Here is a 14668-nt window from a genome sequence, read left to right on the forward strand (position 1 = left end):
TAGAAGAGTCAGGGCTTGGGCATACCAGTCAGACCGGCCACCTGGATCCCAAATGTTTGACCTTTTTCATCTGGTAAAAAAATGGCTGGAACCAGATGTCTGCACAGATTGTTGAGAGGGTGGTCATTGACCTTTTTTCCCGGGCCCTCCCCAGTAAGCTGCAGTGGTGGGTTGGCCAGGGAGATCCCCAAGGGGTGGACCAACTAGTGGAACTAGTGGAGAGGTTTGTTGCCACAGAGGGAAACCTCCATGAGGGGCCCACCAACTCTGGATCATCTGGGAACTGTAGGGCTCCAATTGGCAAACGACGTCCTTTGGTAAAAGGGGATGACAAAGAAACCCCAGGTCCCAGGAGAGACTCCATGGCTAGGAGATCGGGGCAGGTTCAGTGTTGGAGGTGCCGTGATTTTGGTCACGTCATGTCCCAGTGTCCACTGTCCACGGAGCCTATGGACTGTAACTACAGCCGACGCCAATCCCTGTTTGCAGCCCCGTCGTGTCTGGCTACCATGGGCCTAGAGACTGAGCCACAAGTATGCAAACTTGTTGTGAACGGCTGCCCGGCACATCTTTGCTAGACTCAGGTGGTTTAGTGACCTTAGTGCATGCCAGCCTTGTACCCGGAACCTGTGTCCTGGAGCGATTTGTGAATGTATCCTGTGGCCCTCGCAAAAATAGAGACGCCACAGGGAACAGTAGAATATGAAGTTGGGGTGGTAAAAACTCTTATGCATAGTGTAATTGTGGGGCGGGATTTACCTCTGTTTTGGGCATTATGGAAAAATGGGGCCATAGCAGAAAGAGAGCAGGATCCTCCACTGGACTATAACGTTAGGACCAATCCCAAAGGAGAGGACGAGACGTCTCCACTACAGGTCTTAGCAGGGGAAGATGACGTTGACCCCAACCCCCCGAGAAATACCAGAGTTGGAGGTAACCCGTGATAACTTTGGTACCGCGAAACCCTTAAACATGGCAAGGAAAATGTAGTGGTTATTAATGGTGTTCCCCAAAGTCCAGGGGCTGATCAGCAATTTCCTCACTTTGCTATGAATAATAGTCTCCTGTATAGAGTGGTCAAAAAAGACCTGGAAATCGTTGAGCAGTTGCTGGTCCCTCAGCCCTATAGACGCAAAGTACTTGAGATGGCACATAGCCATGTCCTAGGGAGACACCTGGGAGCCGAGAAGACCCAAGAAAGGGTTCTCTGGAGGTCTTTTTGGATGGGGGTCTACCGGGAAGTCGCGGAGTACTGTAAGTCCTGCCCGATATGCCAGATAACCTGTGAAGCATTTTCGCAGTCCCCTGATACCCCTCCCTATCATCAAGATACCCTTCGAGATGTTAGGGATGGATTTAATAGGGCCTATTGTAAAGTCGGGCCGGGGACACCAATACATCCTAGTGGTTGTAGATTATGCCACACGATATCCGGAAGCGGTTCCCTTGAGAAAAACTGCTTCTAAGAGTATTGCACGTGAGTTGTTCTTTATGTTCTCTAGGATGGGAATACCAAAATAAATTCTGACCGACCAAGGCACCCCATTTATGTCCAAGGTAATGAAGGAGCTGTGCCGGTTGTTGAAAGTGACGCACATACGTACCTCGGTATATCATCTTCAAACGGATGGGTTAGTCGAGAGATTTAATAAGACCCTAAAGCATATGCTAAAAAAGCTAGTGGAACAAGACAGTCATGACTGGGACTGTCTCCTCCTATACCTGATGTTCTCCATACGGGAGGTGCCGCAGGCTTTTACAGGTTTCTCACCTTTTGAGCTGGTTTATGGTCGACACCCAAGGGGATTGTTAGACGTGGCAAAAGAAACCTAGGAAGCTGAGGCCACCCACTATAAAAGTGTTATTGAACACCTGGCGCAAATGCAGATTCGAATCGAAAAGGTTTTGCCCATTGTTAGAGAGCACCTGCAAAAGGCGCAAGAGGCGCAACGTAGAGTATATAACAGGGCAGCGAAAATCAGACAGTTCAATCCGGGCGACAGGGTGTTAGTCTTGGTACCAACAGTCGAAAGTAAATTCTTGGCAAAGTGGCAAGGTCCTTATGAGGTAGTAGGGAAGGTCAGAAAAGTAAATTATAAGGAACATCAAACAGGAAGATGTAAACAATACCAAGTGTATCATGTAAACTTAATAAAACATTGGAATGACAGGGAGGCCTTGGTCGCTGCCAGCCCCAAGAGTAGTATGTCACCACATCCAGCTCCCACAATTGAAATAGGAGAAACCCTCTCCGAGACCCAACAGCAAGAAGGTAAAACAGTTCCTGCAGAAGAATAAAACAAAGTTCTCGGACCTGCCCGGGAGGACCCACCTATTAAAACATGATATTGTCACTGAGCCAGGAAAAAAAGTAAACATAAAACCCTATAGAATACCAGAAGCCTGTCGGGAAGCAGTCTCGGTCAAAGTGAAATGCATGGTAGAATTGGGGGTAATAGAAGAGTCACAAAGTGGGTGGTCCAGCCCGATAGTGTTGATTCCCAAACCAAATGGGACGTGGCAACTTTGCATGACTTTAGGAAGCTAAATGAAATCTCAGAATTTGATGCATATCCCATGCATCAAATCGATAAACTAGGCAGGGCCAGATATATGACGACTCTGGATCTGACCAAAGGGTATTGGCAAATTCCCTTAACAGATAGAGCCAAGGAAAAAACAGCCTTTTCCACCCCAGAAGGTTTGTTCCAGTACAAGAACATGCTGTTTGGGTTAAATGAGGCACCGGCAACATTCCAGAGGTTAATGGATTTGATTTTGAGACCCCATAGTCGTTACGCAGCAGCTTACCTAGACGATGTGGTTGTGTTTAGTGCAGATTGGGGAAGTCACCTCCGTAAAGTACAAGCAGTTCTAGATGCTATAAGTGACGCAGGTCTTACAATAAATGCAGAAAAGTGTGCAGTGGGACTGGAAGACCTAGGATATGTTATAGGCAGGGGTATAATTAAGCCCCAAGTGGAGAAAGTGGAGGCGATACAGAATTGGCCGAGGCCAGTAACTAACCAAGTGGCGGCCTTCATAGGGATCACTGGGTACTACCGGAGGTTTGTACCAGATTTTTCGGCAATATCAGCACCGTTGACGGACTTGACAAAAGGAACAAAGTCTGTAATGGTGTCTTGGTCCCCAGAAGCTGAGAAAGCGTTTTACAGTCTGAAATCGGCTCTGTGTGAACGACCGTTGTTGGTGGCAACGGACTTTACCAAGGAGTTCTTGGTACAGACGGACGCCTCTGACACAGGATTGGGAGCAGTACTATCCCAAACGGTAAACGGTGAAGAACACTCGATATTATATTTAAGCAGGAAGTTGACACTGGCGGAGAATAACTATGCAATTGTAGAGCGCGAATGCTTAGCTAGGTAGGAAATTTAAACTAATGTCAGACCATGCCCCACTGGTTTGGATGAAGCTTAATAAGGACAAGAATGCCAGGGTTACAAGATGGTTTCTCGCTCTAAAGAATTTTAGTTTTTCCCTAGAACATAGATCAGGGAAGTCACAGGGCAATGCAGACGCACTGTCAAGAATCCATTGCATGGTGGCTCAAAGGGCCCAGACCTCCGGTCTGGAGAAGAGGGGGGGGGGTATGTAGGCAGACAGCAGGAATTTTATTGGAGGGAGTGTATATCTCGCCCAGAAAGTTAAGCTGGACGAGATATTAAAAGCTGGATAATATTGTTTTGTTCAGCAGCCTAGTTGCTGAACTGTTGGTAAATGGTAAAATCAGGGCTGGCTTGGTTGGAGTGGGGACTAGGTGGTGGTGGGATTCACCACTCCTACTCCCACTCCATTACAGAGAGTGGGAAAGACTCAGCCCGTTCAGCTGAGGAAAGAGTCCCTCATTAAAGGTGCATAAAAGTCTGAGGGAACCAGCAGTATCTCTCTGCAAACAACCCAGCTGAGAGACACCAGCAGTCTACAGGCTGGTAACAGAGCCGAGTGTTACCCTACCCTGGGAGAGTGAGGCAGGGGCCTCAGTCATTATACCAGCTGAGCCAGGTGAATGCGTTTTGCTGTTACTTCTGTTTAGCCGAACCAGGCGAATGTGTTTTTGGTTTGTTTATTTCTGTTATCTTGCTGAACCCTGTGGAGTTGAAATAAATCTCTACATTACTGCATTGGGACTGTTGCGTCTATGTCACCTACCCTGCTTTAGAACATTACAATTGTCAGAACTTTACAATTCAGTTCTACTTACCCTTGTTAAATCATCAATGATGTTCTGTTGTTCTACCACTTGTAACTTCAGGAATTCTATCTCTTGCTCCTCCTCAGCTTTATCAAGGTCATTTAAGGATCTCAGCTTCTTCAATGGTGGGTGGGATATGATTTTCTCTCGCTAAAGACGAAAGTGTATCTTTTTAAACAGTATTAAAAAAGTCTAATATGGCATATGGACAGGTCTTGTGCAAAGGGTAAAATCTGCAGCCAATTCATGGATCTGATGTTTTTTTTTCCCATACTAGAAATTTTGCTATATGAATATGGCCTAACAGTATAAAACAATAACTTAATACATACCATCTCTGCATTCTCCTTAGAAAGGGTTTTCAGCTTCTCTTCCATACGTTGCAAGGATTGCATTAATTCATCGTTTCTTTTAGTGAGGCACTTGTTCTTTTCTAGGAGAGGTTTGCATTGTTTTTCTGCTTCTCGGACTCTCCGTAACTGAAAATAACATATCCCATTACTACATGTACATCCATCGGATGAAGACATTACCCCATCTAACATAAAAATAAAACATGAGACATATGCTCTGACCCCAAAGCAGAATCTGAAACAAGGCCCTTGAACCATTACATGTCATTTTGAGTACTAGTGTCCCCTTATGTTGCAAAATCCTGTTTGGGGTTAATCGGACATCAGGGCCCAATCATAACTACAGCTTCTCCCCTTCTGTTGTTATGCCCCTGAGATGAAATACTATACACTGTCAACTACTACATGTATGTGAGAATGTAGTCTGTAGCGGTAGGACGGAAGACATCTGACTCACAGGGATCAGAGAAACCAGTGTGAGGCACGGAGGAATCAGGCTAAACTCGTAGTCAGTAACAGGTCGAGGTCAGGGTCGGCACACTAAAGGCCAATACAGTAATCATGCACAGGTCAGGTCAACAGCGGAGGGTCAGAATCAGAAAAAAAGGCAGAGGTGAGAACACAGGCAGACAAATGGAACAGCACACCTCATGTACCACAAGGTGGCCAGTCACTGTCTGCTGAAGATTAGGTGCATGCACACTGGATCTTTAAGAGCTGGGTAGCGGGTGTGTGCGCATCCTATGGGCAGGCAGAAGAAGAAGTGGTGACAAGTGCTGGCTGTGGCCTGCATGAGGAAGAGACATGTGGGACTATGGTGGCAGGGCCTCCAGAGGAGGGCAAATGGGTCTGGACCACCAGGAAAACAGAAGCACCAAGAGGGTGAGTAACAAGGCACCCAAGCCCGCCAGGAGGAGCGAGACAGTGGCAGCGTAACAGCTTCACTAGCTGGACTCTCTAGTCCCCCCATCCAGGGGCGTAACTACCATAGCAGAAGACCATGTGACTGCTATGGGGCCCAGGACAAGAGGGGGCCCAGTCTTAGTTGGGATTATCTCCTCTTCTACTGGAGGTGAAAACTACCCTCTAAAGGAACAACTTTTAGAAAAATGGCCCAAGGTAGAAACACTTCTGTCCTATGTGGGGGCCTGATTTGATCCTTGGTATGGGGCCCTTACTTCTCTATGTACGCCACTGCCCCCATCTAATCTATCAAGGCATGTTATTCACCAGTAATTAAACAATAACATGGGGAGATACATTACCAGTTCATTTCTCTCATCCACAAGCAAAGTATTTCTGTCCTCCAGTTTACGGATTGTAGCATTTAACTCAGCCATTCTTTTTTGATTCCTTCGCAAGTCCTACAAATAGATCATTTCATTGTATGAGATACTCATTTTTCTTTATTTTCCCAGTATGCATATACAATCATACTTATTCAATCTGTTCACTTTACACTATTTGATGATTTCACCAGTGTCATTAAATATAATGTAAGTCTTGTAATGCCTTTCATAATTAACAATTGCTTTTCTATTTAAAGGTGTTCAATAAAAGCATGCCAAGTAGTCTCAATCCAATAAATAGAACTGTATTGAAACAATGTGTGCCTGCTGGGTCATTGCCAGAATACAGGGACTGTCTGCTTCTCAAACCTCCTAGCAGGGCAGATATCCCTGAGTGCACTACTTTATAATGGATTTGCTCCTCATAAATGGTATAAAACCATTTACCTTAGGTCCAGTTTGCATTATATATAGCAGGGATGCCCAACCTGTGGTCCACCAGCTGTTGCAAAACTACAACTCCATTCATGCCTGGACAGCCTACAGCTATTAGGGCATGCTGGGAGTTATAGTTTTGAAACAGCTGGAGGGCCGCAGGTTGAGCAACCCTGATAAATAGTATTTATAATCTATCATGTTTCCATATTATCCACTTCTGTTTTTTCACCTTTTTGATAATGATCATCTTATATTTGGTCAGTGGATAACAGACCGCATGATACAAGTGTCCAGAAAACATAGGGTATGCTAAGACAGGTCGGATCATGCGGTTTGTGACAGTATTCAGTGGGACAGAAGAGCTCTACTGTGAAGGCTTCTTTACATGTAACGCTTCCGCTGTCCCGACTACTGGCAGCCATAGGTACATATAAATTGTCTGGTTCAGGCTTAGGTACAGACATTTGAATACTTTGGGGGTCATTTATGACCTGATATATGCCAGTTTTCTGCAGGTTTTGTGCCGCAATCTGCAACTTTTCCCCGCTCATGACAGGTCTAAAAAAGGGGGCTGAGAAGGGGACGGGCCGTCTCATTTATCATTTTCTACACAAATTTTAGGTGTAGAAAATGGTCTAAATTTAAGGCATCAAGGGAGTTGGCTTACAATTAGACCAGCGGTGGATACCCGAAGTAATGTAGAGACCTTCGTCTGTACATAACTTCGGTGGACCCACCGCCAGAGCAAGGGGTTATTAAGACCTGCGTCTAAAATGCCGGTCTTAATAAATTACCCCTTTTGTGTTTTTGCAAAGCAGATCCAAGCAGGATTCCTTAGGGACACATAGAACAATATAGGTTCCAGCTGGGTTCAGGGGGTTCTGGAGTATAATCAGCTGGTACAATGAAAGGATGCTTTCACACAGCCAAAACCAGGTGTATTTTTTTATTTTCTCTTTGGAGGCTCCATTCCTGGTTTTGGCTCACAATCACTGAAGAAAATCACTGATCAAACACTGACTTTGAGAAAGCAGCCTAACAAAACTATAAAAATAAACAAAGCCCATACACAATGCACCCTGCCTGTGGGATGTGCATGCAGCTCACTGATAATTGCTGGGCCATACCTTTAGTTGTCGGGCCACATTTGTACATGCTTGAAACAAATAGGATGTTCATGTGCTAGCCGACAATTGCAGTTGTGGTTCGAATCACAATATAATAATTAATAATAATACTTATTGAGAGCAAAAGTTACAAAGAGATATAAACAGCAGACAAACATTCATAAAAACCTAAAAACTGTATATAAATGGAAATATATACTGGTCCCGACCCCAATAAGATCCAGGACCCCCACATGAATATACATATTTTGTAGCCACTAGGACAATGTCTCCCTGTAAAAAAATAAAATAATATACCGGTAGTATAAATGTGAAGAACAAACATACCAAAGTGAAACTGTGCACAAATAATACCTAAACTAATACCATAATACCTGAAATAGGCAATGGGTCAATCATATACGAGTAAAGAGTGAAAGTAGTAAGGTCACAACTTACAGGCTTTTTACAAAAATAATGCAGAAACAATAAAAAATATATAGGAGAAATACAGACATAGTAGACATAGGCAGACGCCCCAAAAGTGACCTTTGTGATGTATCATGGGAGTAGATTTAATCCTACACATACAGTATATCCATAGCTGAAGCTTCCTTGGGGGGATGGGACAAGTAAGTATGATCATTTATGTGTTTGTTTAGATGTTTTTACAAATGTTTGTCTGTTTATATCTCCTTAAAACGTTTGTACTCAATAAAAGATTACTGTACTGGGATTTAGAGGTGCTGCCTATTTCTACATGTATGCTTTTGCATAGTTTAGGATATCTATGTTGTGCACATTAATGTTCATTCCTTAGTGATCTCTAGCGGTGCCCACTGTTTTTATTTTATGTTCAATTTGTCATCTGTCTCACCGGACTTCCACAGTGCTCGGATCCATCTCCTGCCCTTCCTGGGATTTCACGTTTGGGGCTTCCTATATAATTACACTCCGCTTCTTTCACCAGAAATAATTGCTCATCCAAAGCTTCTTTCTGCAACTGCAGTTTCTGGAGAGAGCTAATTTGTGTCTCCAATTCTTTTTCTAGGGAGAATATTATCCTGTCCTTTGCTTTAATTTCATCCATCTGAAGAATAATATATTAAAAAAAAACATTTATATTATCTTCATCACAAATTCTTACACAATATACACAGCATTTCATTGGTTTAATAATCAAGAGCACACAATAGAATGTATTTGTGTTTTAGTTGATAATTGGGATATAAACTCATCAAGACCTGGTCTATTTTTTTGTAAATTATCTTTCTATTATATTTTTTAATACATATATAGCACAAAAAAAACAACAGAAAACAAACCTTGGCATGAACAACTGAAAATACAAAAGGAGTTGCAACAAAAAAAAATCTTTCTTAGACAAAATTAGCAAAACAAATAGGAAGGTGGCTATTTTATTTCCCCTGATGATTGCTCAACAGACAAAACGAGCCATTCTAACTAATGAATTGTATTTGAGAATATATTTATAATAAAGTAATATTTAAGTAAAATTTTCCTAATTCATGGAGAACCCCTTTAAGTTTTATTTTTGTTTAGTAGGGTGGGTGTAAAATAACAGTAATTCTTCCATTACTTTTTTCATAAAAAAAAAAAAAACATGCAGTTTTATTTAATGTTATCTTTACTCCATGGTTAAGTACTGTTACCCCCATAACAAAGTTATACAATTATTATTATTTTTTTTTAAATAAAAACATGTTTTATTGAAATAAATAATTTTTATATCACCACATTCTGATACTTAAATTTTTCTTTTGATATGGCCATATTTTTGTGGGATGGGTCATAGGGTTTTTTTTGTTCTATTTTGGGATATATATATATATATATATATATATATTAGGGCTGCACGATATGGGAATTTTGTGCAATTGCGATTAGGGCCCTAAAAATTGGGATAACGATATGCGATGCAATATTTTAAGGGAATTGTGCTAGAGGTCTATTTGCTTGGATTTTCCCATATGAGCCGCTGACGCGGCTGGGTATGACATAGTTATGGGGGATCTGTGGATGATGCACTGTTATGGGGGATCTGTGGATGATGCACTGTTATGGGGGATCTGTGGATGATGCACTGTTATGGGGATCTGTGGATGGCACTGTTGTGGGGGATCTGTGGATGATGCTGTTATGTGGGGGATCTGTGGATGACGCTGTTATGTGGGGGATCTGTGGATGACGCTGTTATGTGGGGGATCTGTGGATGACACTGTTATGGGGGATCTGTGGAGGACACTGTTATGGGGGATCTGTGGAGGACACTGTTATGGGGGATCTGTTGAGGACACTGTTATGGGGGATCTGTGGATGACACTGTTATGGGGGATCTGTGGAGGACACTGTTATGGGGGATCTGTGGATGACACTGTTATGGGGGATCTGTGGAGGACACTGTTATGGGGGATCTGTGGAGGACACTGTTATGGGGGATCTGTGGAGGACACTGTTATGGGGGATCTGTGGAGGACACTGTTATGGGGGATCTGTGAAGGACACTTATGGGGGACCTGTGGATGACGCTGTTATAGGGGATGTGTGCTATGACACATAGGGCCATGAGGGGGGCCAGCATAAGACACACATATAGCATCTTATGCTGGTCCCCCTCATGGCCCTATGTGTCCCCTCATGTGTCCTAAACTGCGCACATAACTGGCTTTGTGTGTAAAGTATTTTACTACTGTCTGAAACAATCTCTCTCCTATTGATAAAATGGCCAGCCTCTGTACTCACTTTCACTATGAATGCACTGCAGCGAGCGTGCCGGCCGGCGTGTGACTGACGTCACTTAGTCACGCTCCTCCCACTTAATTCTGGAAGCAGGAGCATGACTAAGTGACGTCAGTCACGCACCGGCCGGCCCGCTCGCTGCCGCTCGCTGCAGTGCATTCATAGTGAAAGTGAGTACAGAGGCTGGCCATTTTATCAATAGGAGAGAGCTTGTTTCAGACAGTAGTAAAATGCTTTACACACAAAGCCAGTTATTTGCGCGGGGCCCCTTCATATTATTATCGCAGCATATTCGGGTCGGCCAAATCGCCATATCGCATTTGGCGATTATCGAGATTCGATTATTTTTTCGATATATCGTGCAGCCCTAATATATATATATATATATATATATATATAGTTTTACTTTTGCTTTTATTTTTTCAGAGGGAACATATATACGCTGATACTATCTCTATTAGTACAGCCTACTGTAAGCAATAAAAGATGTGAGAATGATTAAAATCTGTCTTCTGTACTCTATTTCTTCTCATTGTTATTTCTGAAGAAACGCAAATTTTACACTCTTAAATAACATAGGCAAGTAAAGAGAAGGGGGGGATTAAGCAGGAACCAGGCCATAAAGTTATGTTCAAAGAGAACCAGAATATAGGTCAAACCTATGAAGTTAAAAAGATCATAGCATGTTCCCAAAATCTGGAGAGTCGAGGAAGGTAAGTAAAGGGTTACATCTATTTATAAATATCTCAGACCTTTCTTGCTGATCTGCTATCAACTCTTCCATTCGCAATATATATTCCTTTGTCCATTCATGTACTGTAGGTGGGGAACTGGACTTCCAATGCCTGGGGATTATCATCCGCGCAGCTTACAGGAAATGCCTCAGAACTCCTTTCTTGACTTGGGCAAGGGAGCCAGGAATAAGAGACAGCAGGGTTAGTTGGGAAGTGTTAGGAATCATCTTGCCAGAGTACTTAGCGTATATCTGCAAGATTTACTCCCAGAACGAGTGAATTGTCGGGCAACTCCACCATATATGTAATAGGGAAACCCTATCTCTCTCGCATCTCCAGCACCTCTCTGAAATGGAGGGAAACATATGATGTAGTGTGGTAGAAGAGTAGTACCATCTAGAGAGAATTTTGAAATTCTTCTCTTTAACCTGCGCCGCCAGTGATATTCCATGGGAGAACGTACACATCTTCCTCACCTCCTCCTCAGTGAATCGGACCTATAAGTCAGATTCCCATTTATCAAAAAATTGGGCCCTCTCCCCACTATGGAGGCCCATATGGACTCCATATAATGTGGACAAGATACCTCTTGTGCTGCCTTTGCAATGTATATTACATGCTTGGCACTCAGCAGTGTCTGTTTCTTTAAGACCCTCCATTTTCTTGAAGCCTAGGGGCGGGTCTTCTCTGTACCACTAGGGCTTGCTGGGACATATCCTGTTCATTCCAGCTCTAGTTACTGTAGTGACCAGATCCACAGGACATCTTAAAGCTATTACAGATTGCAAACCTGATGAACACCAAAGCCTGTGAGTAATGGGGTTTTGCTAGTCAGCTTGTGTAGAGAGATGTTAGATATTGCAGATAGATAATGTGTGTTTCAGTGTAGTAAGCAAGCACATGTTAGTTAGGCCCTATCTTTTGTATTAGCTATGTATAATGTATGTTGCTTGATTAGCCATGCTTATATCTTTCTTTTTATGTTTGTTTCACAGTTTTACCACATATCATCTCATATTATATGAACACTATTGTACGCATTCCTGTTCATTATATCTCAGTAAAGATTGCATCAGTTCATTAAACCAGCGCATCTTTCATTGGGATTCGGTTTATACTTGATGTTAAGCTGTGTACCTAAAGCAACACGCAGTCGAGACATTATAGTAAAAAGGCTTTAAAACGTTGTCAGAAGCAGTTAAACAGCTTTGAATCGTCCTCCGCAGTAAAAGGACTAATAACTCCTTTCAGCCACGTGGAGTGAAACTAAAGTGAAAGTAATTTCTCTCACTCACTACAACACTGATACTGCCTGTGTCCAGTCATCATCATTATCCACGCTGCCAGCTAAATCAAGATGCAGAACACAGAGAACAACACTCTGACAGTTAACCCTCAAGGCCCCTATAAGGAGGATGACACACACAGCTTGCCAAGAATCAAGTCTAGATGCACAACACTGTCTAGAGCATCCAGTCAAACAAATCTGACTTCAGCTAGCGCCGATTCAGCAAGATCTAAGCGTACTAGTTCTAGACGTTCAAGCATCACCAGTCGGTCATCGGCTAGCGACAAAGCGACTAAGGCAAGAGCAAAAGCAAAGGCAGCTTGCGCCATGGCTTCTTATGCGGAGCAGGAAGCTGAATTGATGAGAGAGCAAGCAAAAAGTGAATCTGAAGCACTTAAAAAGAAAGCGGAAGTGGAAGCATCTTTACACTTACTCAAACAGCAGAAAAACGCGGCAGCAGCCTTAGCCGAGGCAGAAGTTTTCACAAGGGCTGCTGAAGCTCAGTTCGATGGCATAGAAAACCAGATGTCATCCCACAGCGCAATCCAAAGCACCCGTGAGTACGTACAGTCACAAGCAACCATGTACACCGACCAGCAGTCCAATGACGCACCTAGGTCTACATTGACTCCACCAGCAATAAGCAACTTTGATACTACGCAACATTGCAAGACTAAATCAGAATCTCAGTGTGGGAAGTCAAGTGGTCGCATGCTCAGAGACCAATCTGCAACCCTCCAAGAGTGCAAACGGATGCTCGCGTACTCCCTCCTCAAGCAAATACAAGTCTGGATTATAGCAGAAAGACTTACAACAGACGAGAACAACCACCTAAACAAAGTGGATTCAGTCAAGCGCCTCATCAGCCTTACCAGCCGCAGTCATACCCTGAGTTTACATCTGAGAAGTATTCGCCAGACGCAACAAGTGCTATAGAAGTGGCAAAATTCCTGATGCACCGTGAGATAGTGGGCGCTGGTCTCATGAAATTCGATGACCGTCCAGAAAACTACTGGGCCTGGAGGTCATCTTTCCTGAGCGGTACCCAAGACTTAAATCTGACAGAGAAAGGAATGCTTGACCAGCTTGTCAGATGGCTAGGACCAGAGTCCACTGAGCAAGCCCAAAGGATCAGATCAGTACATGTTCATGACGCAGCAGCAGGACTTGCAATGGTGTGGCGGAGACTAGAACAATGCTATGGATCACCTGAAGTGATCGAGGATGCTCTTCTGAAAAGGATAGAAAACTATCCAAGAATAACAAATAAGGATTATCAAAAGCTGAGAGGTTTGGGAGACCTACTCTTAGAAATAGAAGCCGCTAAGTCTAGTGGATATCTGCCAGGTCTCTCATATCTGGATACAGCACGTGGAGTTGAGCCCATAATTGAGAAACTTCCTTACAACTTGCAAGAAAGGTGGGTAGCTCAATCTTCAAGATACAAGAAAGATCATCGAGTTGCATTTCCACCGTTTGCCTTCTTCGCTGAATTCATAGAAGACCAAGCTGAAATACGCAATGACCCAAGCTTTGCTTTCCTGAACAAGAGAACAGCAAGCTTCCCAAAGGTAGAGCAGAAACCTCCAGGGCTTTACAAAGAACGCAGAGCAACAGTTTCTGTAAGGAAGACAGAAGTTCCGCCTGAATCTGCAGCCAATCAGGAAGACAACACAAGGAAGAAAGTTGAGGAGCCAGATAAAATATGTCCTATCCACAACAAGCCTCATCCACTAAGAAAATGTCGCAGTTTCAGAAGTAAGACATTAGAAGAGCGCAAAGCTTATCTTAAAGACAATCGCATTTGTTTCAGATGCTGCGCTTCAATTCAGCATCTTGCAAAAGACTGTACAAAAACAATACAATGCGCAGAGTGTAACAGTGACAAACACTTGTCAACACTGCACCCGGGACCACCACCATGGAAACAAGAAGTTCCGGCAACTCAAGAAGATCATGCTGGGGAGCAAGGCGAGAGTACAATGCCAGCAGTAACCTCAAAGTGCACTGAGATCTGTACAGAGCAGGGCTCAAGATCGTGCTCCAAGATATGCTTAGTCAAGGTGTATCCAGCAGGTTTCAGAGAAAAAGCAATCAAGATGTACACAGTCATTGATGAACAGAGTAACAGATCTCTGGCAAAAACTGAATTCTTTGACCTCTTCGGTGACAAAGGAAGTCCAACTCCATACACCTTGAAGACTTGTTCTGGAGTTGTAGAGACAATAGGGAGAAGAGCAAATAACTACATCATCGAGTCATTAGATGGAAAGACAAAGGTGACTCTACCTACCCTCATAGAATGTGATGAGATACCAGACGACAGGTCAGAGATTCCCACACCTGAAGTTGCTCGTCATCACCCTCATCTGGTGCGAATAGCAGACCAAATACCAGCACTAGATCCAGATGCTGCAATCACCCTTCTACTTGGGAGAGATATTCTCAGAGTGCACAAAGTCAGAGAACAGTACAATGGGCCAC

General features: G+C 43.4%; 1 protein-coding gene across 1 annotated transcript in view; it reads right to left on the reverse strand.

Moving 5' to 3' along the window:
- JAKMIP2 (janus kinase and microtubule interacting protein 2) overlaps nt 1–14668 on the reverse strand; it is a 173358-nt gene that overhangs the window by 70047 nt on the left and 88643 nt on the right. Inside the window, exons 5-8 of the mRNA XM_040406284.1 lie at nt 8280–8492; nt 5835–5933; nt 4549–4695; nt 4226–4366 (exon numbers count right to left, since the gene is read on the reverse strand). Of these exons, the coding sequence (XP_040262218.1) occupies nt 4226–4366; nt 4549–4695; nt 5835–5933; nt 8280–8492 (600 nt within the window). The remainder of the gene's footprint in view (nt 1–4225; nt 4367–4548; nt 4696–5834; nt 5934–8279; nt 8493–14668) is intronic.

This window comes from Bufo bufo, chromosome 1, assembly GCF_905171765.1.
Source record: "Bufo bufo chromosome 1, aBufBuf1.1, whole genome shotgun sequence".
In the NCBI taxonomy this organism is placed as follows: domain Eukaryota; kingdom Metazoa; phylum Chordata; class Amphibia; order Anura; family Bufonidae; genus Bufo; species Bufo bufo.